Below are 21,205 nucleotides of genomic sequence, written 5' to 3' on the forward strand. Positions count from 1 at the left end.
TAGCTCTTGTTTCCTAGTTGTCGATAATTAGTAGCGCTCAAATAGTGACAGATACAGCTCGAGCTCAAATAAACTAACGTTACCCACGGCTGAGCTCTAAACATGTTACAGCACTAGTCTGAAGTTAAAATGTTTGCTATTTTCTTAAGACTTGTAACAGTAATCGTCTCAGTAATTGCATTTTCTGCCTTCTTTTGTATTCATGAATTTCACTCGATTCAATAGATGACACCCAATTCAGTTTCTGCTTATTGCGAGGTAAACATATGATTGTGAAAGTCAACAACTGGAAAATAATTGTGATCAGCTAAAATTATTGCAATAAGCTCCAATAATTGAGAATGTAATGGTGACAGGCCTAATTGCGATATGCCTTGCAAAATATTGTAAAATGATGATGTTACGGCAAAAGGGAAACCCTTCTTAACTTTGAATCTAAGTTGATGTAAAACTGAATTAGTTTTTGTCCCTTTCTGCTGATCGACTGGCCATTAAATAGGCACACAATGTAAAAGTACAGCTGTCGTTCACAAGTCATGTAAAAAAAAACTAGTTAAAAAAAGAAAAGGGTTTGACGTAAGTGACGTTATTAAGCGTGCATTATTAAATCAGTGTTTTGACATGGTTACAGCATGGTTTGACATGGTTAAACTGTAAGTAGGGAAGATGCTCACTGCACCCAGTATAAAACAGTGTGATTTGATAGAGGACCCTTGTGCGTATTGCAGCCTTCTGCAATATTAGTATTGCAAAAGGCAGTATTGCTATAATCATTAACAAATGATATATTGTGCAGGCTTATTAAACCTATGGCAGTGTAGGCCATTGTGTTCTCTTGTGTCTTGTTTTGTATGGTCAGGACTGTGGACGGACATCTTTAAAAGCTCTTGGTCAGCTTCTTCAGTTCTATCAGCAGCAGGATTACCACAGCTCATTTCCTGTTGCTTCATTTTACCCTCAGGCTGCCCCTTAGTACCACTGTTTCATCACTGGTCAGACCACACGCGTTAGCCTAATATTTAAAAAAAAACATTTTTTTGGTCTTTTATGGAAAACCTGAAGATGTTTACTTCATCATTAGTGAAAATTCATTATTTAACTATGGGCAGGGCAGCTCTGTTCATTTCTCAGTTGTGTCATTCAAAAGTTAACCAAGACCCTCCTGTGGTCTGTAGATGTTTCAGATCTGTCACACCCATAACAGCCGTTTATTTTGCAGTAAAGCATTGCACAGTGAGAAGTAAAACTATGGCTTGTGTTCATTCAAGACTCTATCATGTTACAGGCAAATTTTTAGTCCTTAAAATTCACAAATGCATCCCGAAAATGACTGTCCATTTGACGTTAGCTCCATAACGCAGGTAAACTGCTACATATCTTTAATGTGTAAATGAATATGTTAGTTTTGAAGATTTGTCTGTATTTTTCCAAAAGGGTCCATAATAAGATACAGAATCTTACATAAGATTGTCCTCCATGACTTTTAGCCAACATAAGCCCAAATGTCATGTCTAAAATGCTGGAATTGGCCTTTACCTCAACACATAAATCTCCAGTAGGCTAGTGGTTTTTGTTTTTTTTTTCGTTGTTTGCCTTTTGTGGTTTTTGTTTCTCTCTGTCAGACGCAGCAGATATGTCCTGTGCTTAATCTGCTCTGTCACCTCAGTGGAATTGGTTTAAATAAAAGCTGCAGAAGTGATGACCCTGGGAAACAGCTGCAGAGGCAAGCATTCAAAACAGCGGGAGCATAAAGTGACAGCCCGCGCTCCCACATGCCCTGCCATAGGACTTCACTGTCTGTCTTGTGCCTGACTCATTTGTTTGATTATAGTGGAAAGCTGTCTGATTCATTATACTGCTTGTGATCGCCTATATTGCGGTTTTATTCAGGGAATCCGTACAGAAGCCAAGACGCAGATTCTTTTGTGTGAACATTGCTGTGCTGTATTTTTTTCCCTTTTTTTGCTAAAGCACTCCAAAATCAACAACAGCAGCCGCTTCCCATTAATGGCCTGCGAGAGCAGATGACGCAGAATCAGCACTGACAGTCTTCCTGCTATAGAAAGGAAAGATCGCCATTCTTTATCTTTACAGTCAGAGTCAGTTGTGTTATATAAAGTGTGGATAGAATGTGTACTTGCGTGACTTCCAGGAAGTTTTTGCTGTTGCTGGACAGAGTAGGACATAGAAGGCCATAGTTGTCATGACTTTGATATCATTACCAAATATAGTTTTGCAGTATTAGGTACCAAAACAGTACAAAAAATGTAAAACACTGTCATTGTCTAAACACACATTATTTATTAGATTGAATGCTGAAAAAAACTCAAATCCCTACAGCTTAATTAACATCTTCAGTGTTTGAGTGTAACCTCTTTATGTAAAACTCTTAAACATGGCCTTATTAAGCAAGATCTGCAGGGAAAACAAAGAAAATAGAGTAAAGCCTAACACTGACCACACTGTAGTTAAAACAAATACGGATTAAGTTATACCTTGTTGATCGTTTCTATTAGTCATGAAATTATATGTTACTGAACAGAACTCTTCACCTGCATGTTTTAGATCAGAGGTGTTAAACATGTGGCCTGCTTATGGTTTTAATCTGCCCAGCCAGATGAATCCATGTTTTAAAATAAAATCATCTTGTGGACCTAAATTGACCATTTGCTAATTGCTGATTAGCAGTCGTCTTTAAGCACTACTTTTTCTGAAAAGTGAATGAAAATCTCCTCGTAAAAAACCTGAAGCGAGAATTGCAATGGCCGTAAACTAGTCACAATTAATAAGAGACACTCCTGAAGGTAAAACAGTTTTGAATTTAAGTATTTTCAAAGCTATTAACAAGCATCTCTAAGAAAAGCTAAATGTAATTTGCGTTACTGTATTTGCTAAGACACATTTTTCCCAGTTCAGCTGCTTCTGCTCAGGCATTGCTGACAGATGAATAAAAACAAGACCCAACAGCTGGGAGAAACAAGAGATTATCCTTTGCTTGTCAACCTGTTTCCATTCTCTGTCCTCTGGCTGAGACTAAATTAAATCAGCAACTCTGCAGAGCCTGAAGATGGCTGGTATAAATGCTGTTGCTCTAACAGCTGTTAGCAATGAGTATAACAGCAGCATTGTTATGACCTGCCCACATCTCACTCCATGCTTTTATACAAACACTGCTCTGCCAGTGTGGGTGGATTGTCCTGTTTGGACACCTTGCTTTTTCCCACTGTTTGCCAGTGCCTCACTCTGTGAGTGTGTGTGACGACTCATGTGCCAGCAGGCTGCTTTATGCATGACATCACCGTCCTTGAGACTTTGCGAAGTCAACCAACTGAAGCAGATACAAGCACTTCACCTTTTGCACGCAGCATTGGACAAATGTTGAACCTTGACTCCTGCCTTCATAGCCGTCCCCCCATAATGGTTTCTGATCCATTGTGTAGCAGTTTCCGGAATGTTTTCCAGGTTTATCCTGTACTCACCATTCCAGTGGTTTGTTGCAAGATACATGTAAGTAGCCCATTTGCTGCAGCCAAAAACCTCATTCGTCACTGTAGACTGCTGGACACAAAACCTAGGCCTGGTTGTTTATGGTGTTATTGTGCTGAAGAGATAAACTACTTACTGACCATGGATACACAATAGAACGTATCAGACAATAGAAATTACGCAGATCAAATCAGTCAAGAAACCTGTAGGAATGTTGGCTGTATGCACTTTGGGAAGTATTAAAAGACATCGGTAGTTGAACTTTGCAAGATGCAGCAGTGTTTGTGGGATTTGTCCCCCTGCTTTACTTGCTTGTTTTTTTATGAAGTTAGAGCGGGTAGTGGTTGAAATCTTCCCCTATAAAATGGGACAACCCTCTAATAAAAAAAGAACATTATTAACAGGCTACTAGCGGTGCTCTGTAGGTGACCCTGACAGTCTTCAGTGATCGCAGAGGAGCGCTAAAGTTCAGTAACCTCACTGCTGGTCTTAAGTTAAATCTAGGGCATCACATGCCTTCAAAGCGGGGGGATGTGACAGTTATTTATTATCGCCCATCCCTAGTTCTTTGGTGATATGACGCTGAAGTCAGCTATTCGCCAGCTTCTTGTTCGAACTTTCCCGTTCCACCTTAAATGGTGCAGCAGTTGAGGCACCAGATCGTAACTGCTGCATCATTTAAGGTGGAACGGGAAATTTAGCTAGCTAACTACCGAGACATCAGCATACTACTAGCGATTTTTTTTATGATTGTTATGAAGAAAATGACCATAATACATTGAAACGACCTTAAACTAAGATAATCCAATTGTTATCATATTTTTTAACAGAAAATACTCACATTTGAGGGTTTCATCTTGCCGGCTTTTCCTTTATTCTCATAACACTCTGTTTGGAGTGTGCCTCTGAAAAACCTCCGTTTGGAGGGCCATGTCGCCCTAACACTTCACCCTAACCCTCTATAGCAATGAAAATCATGACACCCTACCCCTATACGTGAACGCACAAAACGAAAGGATAAGGGCTAAGTGTTAGGGGCAAGGGGTGAAATGGGATTGGGCCTAAAACTACATGAACTCTTGAATAGAAAGAATGTGAGGCTGAAAAAGAAACTTGGCACACCCTTGTGAAATTTACAAGCAGTTTTTACTAGGGTTCTTTAGTGTTTGAAAGCCTAATTAAAAGCTTCAGATTTGAGTCTTCTATAAGAGCCCTCTTGGCTCTATAGGCTGCAGTAGTATAGCAGCGCTTTTAAACATTTGATTTGTCTGCTGTCTACGTCATTGACTTACAGAGACTGAGACAGAAGAAGCTGCATGTCACATGATGGACGCTGTTTGGAGAAGAGTCCCTGAAGCATTTTTGTGTTTACATTTACAACGGCCACTGAGTGGAACACAAAGCTAGCTGTAAGCACACTCAGCTCAGTGTGAGATGTCAAGTCCGCATTGACATCCTTTTCTTATCATTTGCTCTGTTTTGCAGTTGTGTTCTGACCAAATAGAAGGAATATCCCTTGATAAAAGACAAAGCTGATTTGCTTTAACATTGCACAGTTCAGCAAACTTAAACAGTTCTGAACCTGGCAGTATTCCAAACTAAATCATCAGTGGATTATAAATAGATATCCTGAATTTAGCTCATTGCAGTTCCTTTAACTGTCAGATTTGATTTGGTGTATATTTAACAGCATCTCTTAGGAAGGTCTGGCTTAATGTAATGGAAATTTTGTTAACTGCACAAAGATGGTTACGCAACAGAAATGTCACATAAAGGGACCATTTGTTTGGAGAATTTGATTGTATCATCCCTGAGGTTGGCCTTAAGGTTTGCTTTCAGCTGAGGTTTCATCCCTGGTCAAGAGAAGGCAGCGAGTTAACATGATTAGCCTGTAAAGCAGCCTTGTGCGTCATGGAGCAGATGAGGTGTGTGATGATGGGCCAGGTGTGTGCATGCGTGTAAAGTTACATCCATTGAGTGCACTTTCATGGCAGGCAAGCGTTAAGAGAATTCTTATCTTTGTTGAAACATCATGGGCGATGGTTTGTTACAGAGCAAAGTCGAAGATCAGCATGCAAGATTTATGTGATGGTTCTTAAATGTTGATCCTGGTAACTAAAATATGTGATATATAGTGTGATTGCCAGCAATAGGGCCTCATAATCGCTCAACTGGGGTAAAAAGCACACCTGGATTGTTTGAGAACTATTTAGATCTACAGACCACTAATTCTAAGACCATGTAATTTTGGTCAGATGCCTGACTGGGTTTTTGATGTTTGGCAGGCTCTGTAGAAAGTCTAATGTTAATGTGAGGAACCTCTGTATACATCTGCTGGCCCATCCTCAGGCAGGGATGGCACTGTGGCGGTGATATGTTTAGCTGCAGAGCCTTGTGTAACATCTGGACGCATTTTTCCAAGCAGCGCTCTAATTACCTCCATCAAGTGAATCGTGCAGAGCCTTTAGACTGTGTCTCAGTAAGCCTTTGAAGTTGCCGAGTGAGAAAAGAAAAGATGGCTGTAGAATTGAGACCAGATGAAGTTTCACTGTGTGCTGGATTATCACAGTGCACAAGCTGAGTGTCATGCAAAGCCTCAGTGCATTGTGCATGTGGATGAATTTACAAAGTAAAACACAAGTTAAATCTTCTTATTGTACATTAGCTGAAAGGTGTGGCCTTTTTTAGGTCAGTTTTGAAGCATGTTTTCAGTGGGCATTTAGTGGCCTGTCATTATGATGCTTGGAGATGCCAACAAGAGATGGTGCTTTTGGCTTCTGTCTTTGTTGGGCCTTATCGCTTCCTGGTTTTTGAAAGATCAAAATAAACTTTGGCTCACAGAGTTACATGGAAGTGCGCGGACACGGCTGAGCTTTGTCCTGGCTCTCTAATCTGAAACAACATTTGCTTCTGCTGACAGTATCTGCCTCTGTTGCTATTGAGCACCAAAACCGTAAAAATAATGTAAACGTGGCTGCATTCAGGTGTTGAGCTTCCATAGACGCTCCATATTCAAGAAAATGTTGGCACAATATTGACGAAATACTGTGATTACGAGTATTGCATATTGCTATTGCTATGTTAATGTGACATGTTTAAAGCTTGGAATGCATTATTTTTAATAAAATATTTGACCTTTTTTGGATTACATGAGTACTTAAATAACATCTTTGCATAAAAAAAGACCAGCAGAAACACTCATTTGGCACTATGATTGGTCAAGATGCTTACAGCACACAGCAGAAAACATTGTAATTTCTTAGAGAGCATATTTACATATTGCAGCCTCCTGCTGTATCTGTATTGTGACCAATATCATTATAAAAATTAACAACCGATATTTATTATACGGTCCTGTTTGTAAACTGGCCACAGTACTACTGGAGTGGAAAAATGTTTACCTTTAGTTCAATCAACGTTAACTTGTTCACATTGGAACTGTGCTCAGATGATCATAGCAAATTGTGGACAGTTTGGTAAATGTGGCCTTGAAATAGGATCTCCAGTGAATGAGGAGCGTATGGGTTATGTTGCAGCACCTGGTGCGTGTCTCATCTGATCTCAGGGTTTTTCATTCAGCCGTGGGCTTTGAAATCTTTCCCCAACCAACAGTGAGTGACCTCATAGCTCAGTATCGCAGGAGATGTGAGTTGCTCAAATATCCAAGTGAACAAAGGTCTCTCTCATTCTTCTTATCTCCTCAGCTATAACTCACCCAGATATTACGTGCAGCAGAAATCTTCAGGTGTCCTTGACGTAGTATTAGGAAGATTCTCAGCAGCAAACCCTGCACCAAAGCTGAGTCATGTCAGTTGCTGTGTTTTACGAACCATTTTTAAAGAGAGTTTTTAGAGATGGATAGTGATGGCACTGCCTTCCTCCAGTTGAGTTCAAGGATGAAAGGTTTTGCTCTGGGTTAATTATTTTCATGCCATGCCAAGAGAGTACATCCTGTTAATGATAAATGGAGAAGGCTTTGTTGTTAGTCCCACAGTTGCACTTGAGCTGGCCTGCGGACGTCTCGGAAATAACCTCATGAAACATATATGTGGTTAATGGTTCCATGTAATATACTGTTGTATCAATTATGACTGATCCAAAATCTTACCAGTAATCTCTCTTGAAGTAGCTAAACATACAGTGTTTGTAGGGGCTAATGCCAAGGTCTGAATGGGTGGAACAGCATTGGAATAAAAAGTTCTCAAAAACAAAGTGGTTGAAATTCATTTAAAAGTAGCAATGGATTCTGTTAAAACAGCACTCTTTTATTTATATCATACTCTCGCCATTGATCTATATCAGTCACTCTTTAAATGTTCCTGAAAAGTTCTTGGCTCCAACTTGTAGTTCTAGAAAAACTTTAATTTGTATGGAACCTATGCAGAGGTTCTTAAAACTTCAGAAAGATTCTTCTCATGTGCACATCTAATTTAAAATATCCCAGTCAAAGATTATTTAGTTATTTCTTCTGTGACGTTGTTCCAAAGAACCCCTTTTTGGCACCTATAGTTTTAGAGTAGCATTTCTTTGTCCAGTCATTAATGTTTTGGAGACTGACAGACAGCTTGTGTTTCTTTTTTGATTCAGAAATTAGCACATCACAGGAGGGGATTTTTAGACTGGGTGTGACCTCACACGCTTGGTGTGAACAGTTAGCCTTCACACCTCTCCTAGGACTGTGACTCTGTGGGAAGCTGAACCTGACCGAAGAAAAAAAAAACCCAGAAAGTCCTATAAATATCGTACATCTTTAGTTTAGGTATCATATGTTATAGTATTTCAGAAAGGCTCCAACGAGTGTTTTTTCTGATGTACTGGTGTTTTAGACCATATAAAACTCTCCACAGCCATCTGTCCCCCCACCACTTCGGGTAATACGTTGAGCAAATCTAAACATTTGGGTTGTGGGTGTTGATTTTTTGTTGTATCGTTCTGGAGCTTAGACACACTATTCCTCCTGGATCTGTCCCAAATACTTTCTTATTCAATTATGATGTTCTGGTGAGTCATGGTGCTTCATGGTGCATCACATCCCCTGTGTGTGAACCAGCAGAGGGGTCAAATTCTGTTCTTCTGTCAACGATGGAGAGCATATGGGCTAGGAAGACTCCCAGTCCCCTTGTGGTCTAGTTTAATCTTACACTGGAGAAATGACACAGCTTACATATTGAGTTCTTTACTGGTGATTTAAGCCTTTAACACACCCTAGCTGGCTCAGCCATTATACTCATGTTATCAATATTTTTTTCAAGCCAGGCCCATTTTCTTTGGACATTAGTCACATATGTTGGTCATCTTTAGAAATACGTTCAATAGTTGCTGTGTTTTTGAGGTCATTTCGGGTGTGATCACATATGTGGATCTGAACATTTTGTTGGCTGACAGTAAGAATGTAAGAATAGTTGTAAGAATGCCCTTCACTGAAGATATGATTTCTCCGGATATGTTTACCTTAGCAATGCTCACATGCTCCAGGGAAATGTCTGTAAGGCGCTTGATAGGTCTGAGTTTCCAGTGTTGGCAGCTTATAATCATCATGAGGAAGTCTGCGTTGTTGTTGGCCAGCCCTCTGGGTCCTTCGTATGTTCAGGAGCTCAGACACTTGAATTGTTCTCTTATTGCTCAGTTACTTCACACACCCAAAGCTGTGCAGGGAGGTCTGGCTTGTATAACCTCCTGTGTAAGCCAGAGCATATGACCTGCTGTAGTACTCTACTGGCATAAACAAAGTTATGAAAAGCTAATAGTTGAAGGATCATAAAGGTGAAGGGTGGGGGTGAAGGTCACAGTTTCTCTGGTGGGAGTGACAGGACCTATGAGGATTTTCCCAGCTGAAGTCATCTTGTAGTACACACTGCGGTAAAACCCTCAACATGACCGTCATATGTTCAAACACACCACCAATATGCTTGTAAATATTTAGTATGTGGTGTCAGAATGACACTACAGGAAATGCTAATATTATATAATGAATTATTTTAACTCAGTTCCATATTGTTCACAAGAATGCAGCGTTAAGGTTTGCCACCATTTAACTGACGATGAAACGGCTGTGGACTGTGTTAAAGGAATTAGATCAGGGAGTTTCCAACCTGGTTACCTGCCCAACTAGCTTGAAAAACAGACACTCAGCATTACAATTTACTCAGCATTACACTGTATGTCTTGGTGATTTCTTGTTTATAGGTTGCTTAGTGAGCTAGGCTAAAGAACATAGGCTAAATATATTCTCATTGTAAGTGAAGCTCCTTTTTCTGACCTGAAATCATGACCTTGTGAAAAATATTTACCTGAAACTGTGTTTCTCTGCCCCAGCCCTCAGGGAACCCTCCTCAAATGTGGTATGACTCATCAGCTAAACTTTCCAATTGTCAATTTTATTAGTAGTTTTCAGATAAGTCAGGGAAAACCAAAACAGTGCAGTGCAAAAAGCGAGAAAGACCAGCTTATGTTAAAAAATGTACTGTGCAGACAGCAGGTTTACAATTAAGAGTGGGTGAGATGGCGAAAAAAATATTATATCAAGATACTTCGACATTTTCATGATACATGATGTGCATCACAATATTTAGTTTTTCTGAGATTTACTCAGATGGAACAGACAAACTAGAACCTGTAGTGCCACATGTAATAGCATATTGTGACAGTTTATCACAATAACAATAAAATATTGTCATATTGCCCACCCCTACAGTGATTATTTGATTGATTGATTCATTGATTCACTCAGTCATTTACTTTTTTTGTCATGCAACTCATTCCTCAAAGGCACAGAGGCAAATGCAGTCTTGGCTGGCCTAGTTTCTGACAGTGATGAACAAGTGTATATCGCATCTGGAAATCTTTCAAATCTCATCTTTGTCCACATCATCATAGGGCATCTTTTTTCTCTCTGTGGCTCAGAGAAATGAGGTTCCAAGACTGTTTATTTTTTGTGCTCTGTGGCATTTCATGTGTTTGTGTGCTCTGCAAAAACATTTTTCAGCAAGTCTGCTGGAGGTTGTTCTCTCTCCCCGCAGTCGTTTCCATTCCTCTTTTCTCTTGTATTGTTAATGGCTTGTTCTTCCACATAAACGCTTGTTTCGTTCACGGAACAATCCAGCACCAGAGGAAACTGCACAGACTGCTCGTTGTCCATCCGTCCCCAGCCGAGCAGGAAGTCAGCTTTGGCTGGTTGGAACTATGAGAAGTGGCTATTCTTTACTAACTCAATCAGCTGCCAGTTTTCCCAGCTAAAGATCAACTGGAGCCAACAGACTGAGCTGGCTTTGGTTTTTAGGGCACATGTTCAGCACCAAATGCTCGGCTGATTATGAAAAAACGTAATTACCAGAAGAATGTGTTTGGGAGGAAAGGTGTGGTGCCTGTGGACTTCCTGAGCTAGGAGGGCAGGAAAGAGGAGTGTGGAGAGGGCCACTTTGCTGCATGAAAGTGGGGTGTTCACATCAGGTTTCCTTGGATGGGAGCACCTACACTTAAAATAAAGGTGCCAAAAAGACTCCACTGGAGTGAAGAATCTCTTTTGGTTCTTGAAAGATCTTTTCATTTGAGTATTATTTCAAAGAACTTGTAAATGAGCTGTGTGTGTGAGAAGAACCTTTTTAGGGTTTAAAGAATCTGCACATAATGTATGTAGAGGTGGAATATAGCACTGATATGGAAAAATGTATCACAATACCTCCAGGAACTATTGATACATGATATTGCATGGTATTCTGGTAAGTTGGAAAAGACAAAAAGGGAACCAATAGTGCCACATTTAAGAAATACTGTTGAAAAATATGATTACAATAATTTTTATTTAACATTTCACAAACGACACTGTACTAAACCCAATAAACAGGACTAATAATGCTCTCGTTGTAATGAAACAGTATCCTCAGAAAAGCATTTTGTGATGTAATTTGTCATAATAACTACAGAAATCGCCATATTGCCCAGCTCTAGTTCAGTGTCAACTAAATGTAAATCTAAGACGAGAACCGTTTAGGACCATTTTCAGTCTAAACCACCCCCAAAAATACAAAAGTAGATTACATTCTGACTGTTTTGTCTGCCTCTGCCTTTTTATTTGCCAACACACATTCTTTTCTGAGCCTTTTGCTAGTTAGAGAGATGACATCAGGTGCTTTTGTCATTGGGAGTAAAATGGGCACGTCCCAAAAAACCTGTCTGACCACATGTTATGGATCCTGTTCCGCTGAAGTCAGACCTCAGACAGAAGGAAGTACATGGCCAACAGTGTGACATTCTTGTTCGACTGTGTAGCGATTCACAAAAGCAGCTCCTCTATTGCAACATGTTGGCCTTGTTCACTTTCAGCCCACCAAGGACACATCAGGGCCTCTTTTGTGATTGTAGCTGACAGCAGGTCACGTCTAATGTTTTGATCCTTCTTAAAGTAATTAGCCTTGTTGGGGGTAAACAGGGAGTTTTAGGGTTGACAGATGGAGCTTAAAGATACTCGTTCCTTTAGTTCTGCAGCTTTTCCACCCTTCTCTCTCAGCCTGTACTTGGTGTGTAGGAGAGGGAGGATACAGTCCCTAACAGTGTGGGAGACTGAGCTGCTTTTTCTGTGCCATTACCTCATCGGGAATGTGTTTGTTTTGCCTTTGTCACGCTCGGCCAAGCAGTGCCGTCCATCTTAACCCTCTCATTTCCAAATCATATTTCTCACTCTTTCTACTCAGTATGCTTGTCAAAACTCAAATTGTTGAAAAAGTCCTTTGAATTGGCATTAGTTGAGCAGTTATCGCGGGTGTAGATCTCCGACTTGTCTTAATTACAATTCATTACCAAATGTTCTCTGAACATCTCTCAGTTTTTACCTTGATTCGATTACTTTTATACGATTCAGAATCAATTTTTAGAATACACTGAGTACACAAATGTGACTGGAGGAACTGCTTACACAGTAGTGCAGTACAGACAAAAGAAACAAAAAACAATACACCAAGATTTTGAGCAAGAAATGAGCACAGACATAATGCGTTTCTACACTCCTAGGAGTTAGCTGTCATTTCCCTTCAAAGCAGTGCATGCTGTTTGAAAAACATGTCTTATCAGGGTTGCAGGGTGTGGTCACATTAACGCTTTCATGGATTGAGTAAAGTACACAAGTAATGGCGCCATCTTGGAGGTCCTATAAGTTTGTCGTAGACGGCGACACTGTGTCTCACGGTTATCCATGCAGCCACCAAACACAGTTTACACGAGCGCTGTTTACAATGTAGCCCAAGCATTGAGCAGCCCTCAGAGAGTAGGTGGTGCCCACATCATAAAGCCCACCAAATCAACATAATGGCACTCTGTGTTGCTTGTGAAATTCTACACAGCACGTACGCTAATGGTGTGACCCACAGTCCTATACAAGGGCTCACTTCCCACTGAAAGGGGCCTAGGTCTCTTGTTTACATAGCTCTTAACATCTTTTGTTGAAGTTGGTGAAGGGCAGACAAGGGTTTAGTGGGCATTTTGTTTGTAGTTTTGACCTCAGCAGAAAGTGTGTGGTGTAGTTAATTGGGCCTGGCGAGCTTGTGTGGTGGGGTAGTCTCTTCATTACGAAAGCTTGTGGTTCAGATGTGTCTTTTTGCACTTGTTTTTCATTGCTTGTTGGGACACTGTTGAAGTTGGTGGTATAACTCATTAAAGTTGGGTTACATTTGCGTGGTCCTTAATGTGCTGACCTTGCAAATTGGTGTGGAATTGGTACATCAGCAGGGATATACGTTGCTGTTCAAAAGCTTGGAAGGAAACTCTTATAGATTTGAATACTTTAATATTTACTTTAGATTTAAATACCGGTATTGGCAGATAATTGCTTGAAAAGAAATACAGGTGTTGGAGAGAGATTAGATTTGGCTGATATTTCAAATCGACTTTTGATGACGTTTTATATTCTAAGAAAACAGAATGCTTAGATGACATTGGGTTCCTGTGCTAAAAATCTGCATTTTATTCCTTATATTGCATTTGTAATCTTAAAGAAATCAGTATTGCTTGTCTGTAATGCTGTTCCAGGAAGATATAGTTGTAATTTCTAGATTTTATAAATTTTTATATATCGGCATGAGCAGATATGTACATGAAAAATATTGGAGATTGGCATCTGCCTATAATTTCCATATGGATGCATACCTGCTTACGAAGTATACGAAGAAAATATTGTATCCAAACTTTTGAATGGTAGTATAACTAGCTTTGTTTGATGTAATACCTGTGTTTGAGCCATATATAGACACACTGACTTATTGCCTGTTAAGTGAATGATTGAGAATTTAGCCTTAAGAGGTAGAGACCGTTATCCCTCTCTGTTGCCAAAAATACACTTGTTCTTGTAACACCTTTATGTTGCACCAGAACAGCACCTGTTGCTGGGCTAATCCTCCTGTGAATCACCTAGTTAGCAGGTGAGGTCAGACTGAGCCTTTCCCAGCAAACTGCCAAATCCTTCCCAGGCTGGGAAGCAGTGAGCCTGCACCAGACCTGATCCTGTTGTGCACTCCAGTGTTACATACTAACTGCACTTACAGCATTTTAATCTTCACAGCTTTAGCAGTTTATTTATGGATGAGACTCAGCAGATGTGCTTAGACCACAAAGGGGATTACCTTTCAACTCTCAGTTATGAACTGTAACTCTCTATAACGGCATTCAAAAAGCCGAAACCACCTGTTGTTTTTGCCAAACCTCTGCTACTCGGAGGGGCTTTTGGCCTTTGCAGAAGGGGGATTACATCGTGTTTGAAACAGAACTCCCCTCTAAGACTGGTGTGGTATTTAGCCTGCGCTTTATACTCCAGGACGGTCCTTCTCTGTCGATGTGTTGGCATTTCGTCCTGAGAGTGGAGCCTTGCCTTATAAGGGGTGCCCCTGCTCGGCCCTGCTGCAGGCTTTAGAGCTTTGTTTTGAGCAGGAGTGCTCGTGAAAGCAGACTGGCTTCTTCTCTCTGCCGTCTTATGACCATGTAAGACCAGAGTGCACTTAAGGCTGCTGACAGTAAGAGCTAGAACAGTAAAAGGCCAGATGTGGTTAGGACCTTTTCCTAATGTTTTAGCCTAATGTTTAGTTTGATTAATAGTGTATATGAGCAGCTGTGCAATAGCCTGCTTGTTGCATCATGTTTAAACAAAGGCCTACAATAGTCATAATTATATTCATGTCAATCTGTTTTAGATCATTATTGTCTCTAGTGTCAGAAATATGTAAATATAAAAAATTCCTTTATATTCAACAAGTCTGGCCCTTAACACTCAAGTTCGATATAAAAATGCCCCAAAATAACTTGGTATAAATGTAATAAATCACTATGAATGTACTCCACTATCACCCTATTAAAACAGCAGGCACTTTGCTTACTGTGTTGCCTGCTGATCTTAACTAACAGCTTAAATGTGCTCAGGTAAAATAGATTACTATATTATAGAAAAAGCTGCTGCAAATGACAGTGTCTCAGTTAGAGGTGAGCAATATGATGATATTTTATCATTATCATGATAAACATTACCCTTTTCTGAGCATATTGTGAATATCGTCCATGCTCAGAAGTCTGACAAACTGTATGTTTTATTACATAGTGAGCATAATCCAGTATAATTTGATTTTGTGAAGTGCAGTGTGTGAAACACAAAGTTTTTGATAGCAGTATTAAAATGTTGCACTACTATCGTGATATTTTTGCCTAAAAGCATTCACTACCACAAATACTGTATTTTTTCCACTAAAAACAGACTAGGAATTGAATCTTTACACCGCTTAATTTTTCTTGCTGATGGTTATTTTTTTTTCCTAAGTTAATATTTTGCAAATTGCTGCATTTGTGTATAAAATACCCCTGAATTTCAGTCAACGAGGGCTAAATAATTGCCCCTTAGAAATTATTTCCTTTTCTGATTGTCCTGTGATGTGTAGTATTTCAAACATTTATATGGCCTGGTAGACACAGATGCTGTCCTGTACACTAATGCATGAGAGAAACCAGTGTTCTCCCATATCATCACCTGCTGTAGTCAGTAGGTCATCTGATAGTCAGGCTTTTCTGAGGATGTCCATCATGGTCGGTGGAATAGAATGATCAAAATATTTTATAATGACCTCTTTTCCATCTAGTAGGACTCTTTTGGATTCCATGATTTTCATAGAAAATACTTAGAACATGCCCCTTAGGTAAGCTCCCCTTGAAGTCAAGCTACATGCACAGCACATGGATGTAGGCTGCAGTGTGGTTGTCTGTGAGGGCGTTTTGGATGCTGGCTGTAGGCTTTCTTATGCATGCACTGGGTTTATTCTGCAGCTGTCCTTAATTGATATTCAGCCCTCCGGCACACTGTCAAAATTTTCCTCAGGGTTAGCTTATCCATTCGTGTGTGTTTATTTTTTCTATGCTCACTTTCTCTTTTTCTCTCTGCTGTTCAGGATGTGGAGAAGGAGAAAGAACTGCGTACTCATCTCAGTCTTGAAGAGATCAGGCACAAGATTAATCTCTACAACGCTGCCACAAGAGACCACCTCAAAATGACACTGGTGAGACCTCCTCCTCCTTACTCCTCCTTCATTTGCAGTTTATCTGTGAATGTTCACCTCAGTCTCAGTTTACTGATTGACTTTTATTCATTATTAGTACTTTTGCCACAAAGTAAAATTTGAAAGCACACTTAGGAAGCCCTATTAAGGCTGACTGCCTCTGTATTATGTTTGCTGAACTCTCCTGAACACTCACACAGACTTAGCCATGTTAACATACATCTAGGAGCATGCAATATGACAATGTATGAGCACAATGAATCATGTCACCTTTAGCTTTTCTGAGCATTTTGTGGATGCTGTCAGTGGTAAACGAGTGCTTACAAAACACAAACATCAGGCTCAAGCTCATTTCACATTCTACGCATATAGACTTAATAGAAGAAAACTTTCAGAGTAATTTGTTGAATGTATTGCATTTAGTAAGAGATAAGCACTTCTTCCTAATGACGTGGTTTTGGCACTAAAGGGTAAAAGAGGAAATAAGTACTGGCATAACCAGGCTAGTAACATTAGTTGAGGTAACATACAATTAGAATTTGTCTGTTGACCTTAACGATTTTAGACTGGCTGCCTTTCTTGGTGTAAATTTTAAGCCACATCCTAACCACATCCACATAGTTACCTACTATGGCCTTTTATGTCTGGTTCTGGATTTGATTTAATGCACAAATAGCAAACTGCTGAGTGGCATGGTCTGCCACTAAAAGGAAAAAGCAGTGCTAGACGTTGCTGAGTACCAAGGCAAGCTGACGCTGAGTAGTGGCCGTATCTTCATTTAAATCCGCCACCTCTTAATCCCATATGGAGTATAGGCTGTGTGATTGTGTGGGGTGAATATGTTCAGTGCCCACTTAGGGAGCTCTTTTTATGCTGTACATTGGCATTTATGTAATGGAGAAATTCTCTTATAGCTGAACCACACTAGCTGTGCAGCCAGCCTTGTTTGTGGCGGAGTCTCTGTCTCCCTTCTCAGAGAGACATTACTCATGCTGCCAGATTTTGTTCTCCATTCAACCTTAACCCTTTGTGTCATGATGATAAGGCCTATGATGTCAGACAAGCTGCTTTTGTTTGGGTTGCCTGTTTCACGTGTAGATGAGGGCTGTTATCATGGCACAGGCTCTGTGACACAGTGAACTATGAATAGGCCAGAGAGGAATGTGCTGCTCTGAATGTAGTGTCTGCTATGAGATGCAGAGTGTGCATATTAAAGAATTAAATTTATAAATGATAAAATCAACTCAAATTTCTGAGTTTGTTTCGAGCTTCTACCTCTGCTCTTTTCTAGATGTAGATGTCTCTATCAAACAGCCTTTTGTTTGGTTGTTTCTTTTAGCCCAAGGCAGTCATGTGTTTCCACTTGTCTCAATAAGAGCACATCTTCATCTTACTGCATTGCAAATGACTTGTGTCTGCAAGCGTGTGTTCCAGCACACAGATATAATTTGCATACTGCTTCTGTCACAGTTAGTCGATTACACATAATGAATTGATCAAAAATATTAAGCAGTGATTTAATGAGTTGGAAGTTTGTATGATGGTAATGCGCAATTCCATATATATATATATATATATATATATATGGCATATATACATTGCTGTTGGAGCATATTCTATGAATGTATGGGTGGAAGATGGTGTTAGGCCTCTGTGTTTTGGCTCATTAAGCTCAAAGCCAGTATTACAGTGGCATTCTTATGTTTCAGTAAACTAGTATGTGTAGCATTGCGTTTCAGGCTCGCTTCCTGACCTATAATTACACCGTTGGTGTCTTGCCTTTGGCCTACTCTACACTCGGCCCTGACATTTGGGCTAACGAGCTTAGAGAGATTGTGTTGCCTTCGATCTGAGGTCCATCTGGGCACACGGCCCTGCTCTGGCAAATCCCACTCTTTTGCTCTTTCACTTATCCTATCACTCATCCTATTATGTTTGAATAGAGTCCAGGATAGTACACCTTTTGTGTTGAGAAACGCAGAAGCTCTAGCGGTGGGCCTTTGGCAATATGACCGTTTCATATCAGAAATCCACATAAAAAAGTATAGCTTTTGTTCTGTTTGTTCTTATTGTAATTCTTCATGTTTTCTGATATGATATTATGCAGTGCATATGACTGCTTGATATATTGTTTATTATTGTTGCAATATTGGCTTTGCAGTACTGATATTGCCGAAGGCCACAGTATGAAAATTAGCCTTTTAATAAATCATGAAAAATAGAATTGTCTGCTGGGAGCATCCTGAACAATGTGAGAGGTTTGAGAAGGTACTGTGGGAGTTTCAGAACTCAAAGTTCAGATCCAACAATGGTAAAGACTTTTGGTCAAAATAATGCAGGCTGATCTTTAACCTTGTTGCATCAGTGTGCTTTCATATATTAAAGCACGTTTCAGTCACAATATATAGCAAAAAAAGTGTAATATGGCATTTTGTCCATATCGTGCAGCCCTAAAGCTGACCCTAAAATCTCTCTCTCTCTCTCTCTCTCTCTCTCTGTCTCTGTCTGTCATCAGAATACTGATGGCCTCTACACGGGCTTTATAAAGGTGCAGTTGGAGCTGCGGCGGCCCATCACCGTGACAGGTGGAGGAGTGAAAGGGCAGGAAGCTTTCTATTTGCCGTCTGGCTGTGTCAACACACTGCACGTCAGCAGCTCCAACACTGTGCGGCAGGTGATTGAGGCTTTGCTGCGCAAGTTCACTGTGGCAGACAACCCGGCTAAGTTTGCCCTCTACAAACGCTTCCGCCGCGATGACCACGGTGAGTCAAACTAGTGTGTGTGTGTGTGTGTGTGTGTGTGTGTGTGTGTGGTATTATTTATTTGTGTAGTTAGTTATTGTTGCTGTGTCCTTCAAACTTTCAGTCCAGGCTACCTGATAGCACCTATAACACTTGTATTAACAGACTGAAAAAAAATTTCATTCAAAAACAAGTTGGCTTTTGTTGAGTGCAGATATACTTTAGATATAGATATATGTTTGAATTGGTGATATGAATGTAGGCCAATTTAAATAAAAAAAATGGATTCTAGAAACCATGTTCACACCAACAGAGTGTATCATATGATAATTATAGAACATTTCTGCTTTAATTACTTTATTCTAGAATTCATGCTGTTGATGACTGTTCCTTTTTGCCGAATAACATCTTAGTATGTATTAGTGATGTGCATTCTGACTGATTTTGATAATCGAGTATCCGCAAGTTAGTGAACGCATATCCGCTTAACCTCTGAGAAGGGAAAAACTATGCCAAAAAAGAAAAAACTTGGAGTGAAATTTAGAGCTGTAGTTTACCTTTTTAGGTGACAGCACTGGTGTGGCACAAAAATGTAGCATCATGCAGAGGAATATATTTCAAAACATGTTTTATTTTTCAAAAAAAAACTGAAGGAAATTGGAGGGAAATCCGTAGGTGAGTAACATAGCAGAGACTGCTCAGATGAGCTAATGAGCTAAAACTGTAGCTAACTGGTGAACAACGGTTGAGCCTGTTTAGTGATAAAAACTGTGCCATCTCTGCTTTCTCAGCCATGTCCTAAACATGTTCACATTTGGGTACTCAGATTTCGGAGTAACAAAGTTTAACATAATATATTTACTCATAGATTTGAGTTTTACAGTTCTATTAAAAGAAACAACTGGTGCTTTACTGAGTTGTTGGTCTTCCCCGCAGCAACAAATTCCTGAGTAGCGATTTTAATATTTAAATACTGTAATCTTGAATGATTGACCAGTACTTGTGCACATCCTTAGTATGCACTGTAGCCAGTTGGTGTAGGGCCATGTGCTACAGTGTATGTGGGTGCCAGAATGACAGGCATGATGCTGCAAGATTAGTTCAGTGAGCATGTGTGTGTTTGAAGGGTGAGTATTTATGGACTTGCTGCCCTCTAGGCTCCCACTGCCTCTAGAAAGTCCTGCTACTACAACTATTTACCATTTCTACCTCCTGAGCAAAAAATATCCCGTTCCAGTGCACTCAGATTAACACACTTACAGACATACACTCAGGCAGACCAGCTGTTTTCCACACCAGCCTGTTGACAGCTGGTACAGTGGCCAGTGCCAGTTAACCTCTTTCCCCACAAACACATCACCACACAGGGATCTCCATGCACACACACATACCACACACTGCCTGGCCTGGTTTAACAGTCTCAGCTCTTCATACTTCACCCGCACAACTGCAGTGTAGGTTGGGGTTTTTCCTGATCCAGTGGAGATCTGCATTGGAAGTCTCTCCCCCTCCACCAGGGGCCATTCCAGCCATCTTTCCTCACACATTGCTCAGATCTTTGGCTGCTGGAAGCCCCTTTTACGTCATAGACTCAGCAGGATGCCAGACTGCACATATGGCCCAGCAATTAAGTACCTGCCTTTTCAGTATGGAGCTGGAATGCACTGAGGCTACTTGGACATAGCAGAGTCCTGCAGTGCTACTACAGTGTTGCTCTGAGTAGATTCAAAGAAATAGTTTGGTTTAGTTTATCATCAGTGCTCTGAGATGTACTCGGATCTCTTGACGCTCATGCAGAGCTGATTCTCTGTCTTCTGCTCTTGCTGAGTACAGCCGGATGTGGAAGTCTAGCGTCGGTGCTACTCAGAGCAGATGAATGGTTTGTCTTAGTGCGTCAGAGCATGGGGAGAGATTATGTTCTGGAGGTAAACTGAACTGAGTGAAGGGGGAACTTGATCTTACGAGGTGTTGCCAGAGAGGGAGAATGTGCTGACGCTGCTGTCTGGATGTTTTGGACGGTTTTCCTGAGACGGGAAAGAGACAGAGCGCCACGTCTCACTGCTGGGTGAAATCCCCACTGTGCTTCAGTCCAAGCACAGAGAATGTGGGTTATAGTATATGGGTAACATGCCTGTAATCCCCCAAGCGAGTGTGTGTGCTCCACCCCTTGTTAAATGTGGTGTGGGGGGCTCTGAGCTTTCCTAATTAAATGGCCCGTCTAGACCTCCTGAGCAGCTTTGTGGAGAGCGATGACTGTTAAATGCTGATAAAGTCCTGCTGCAGAGCTCATTATAGAGAAAAGAGGAATGCTCATGTTCCCACATCACAGGAGCAGGGCAACATGAAAATCATAACACATCCAAAACATGGTGCTGGAGACACAACAGCTACCCCTTGTGCCTTTGACCTCTGATTGGAATACTTCAGCGTTTTTCCAACATAATCTCTGGGCTGAAG

At 40.5% G+C, this 21,205-nt stretch overlaps 1 protein-coding gene across 2 annotated transcripts in view; it reads left to right on the forward strand.

Annotated features, from left to right (window-relative positions):
* The window catches only part of rassf3 (Ras association domain family member 3), a 50,321-nt gene that overhangs the window by 23,857 nt on the left and 5,259 nt on the right, over positions 1–21,205 (forward strand). For both annotated transcript variants that reach the window (XM_036577442.1, XM_036577443.1), the window contains 2 exons: positions 15,900–16,007; positions 18,523–18,769. In XM_036577442.1, the coding sequence (XP_036433335.1) occupies positions 15,900–16,007; positions 18,523–18,769 (355 nt within the window). The remainder of the gene's footprint in view (positions 1–15,899; positions 16,008–18,522; positions 18,770–21,205) is intronic.

This window comes from Colossoma macropomum, unplaced genomic scaffold, assembly GCF_904425465.1.
Source record: "Colossoma macropomum unplaced genomic scaffold, Colossoma_macropomum, whole genome shotgun sequence".
Taxonomy (NCBI): Eukaryota; Metazoa; Chordata; class Actinopteri; order Characiformes; family Serrasalmidae; genus Colossoma; species Colossoma macropomum.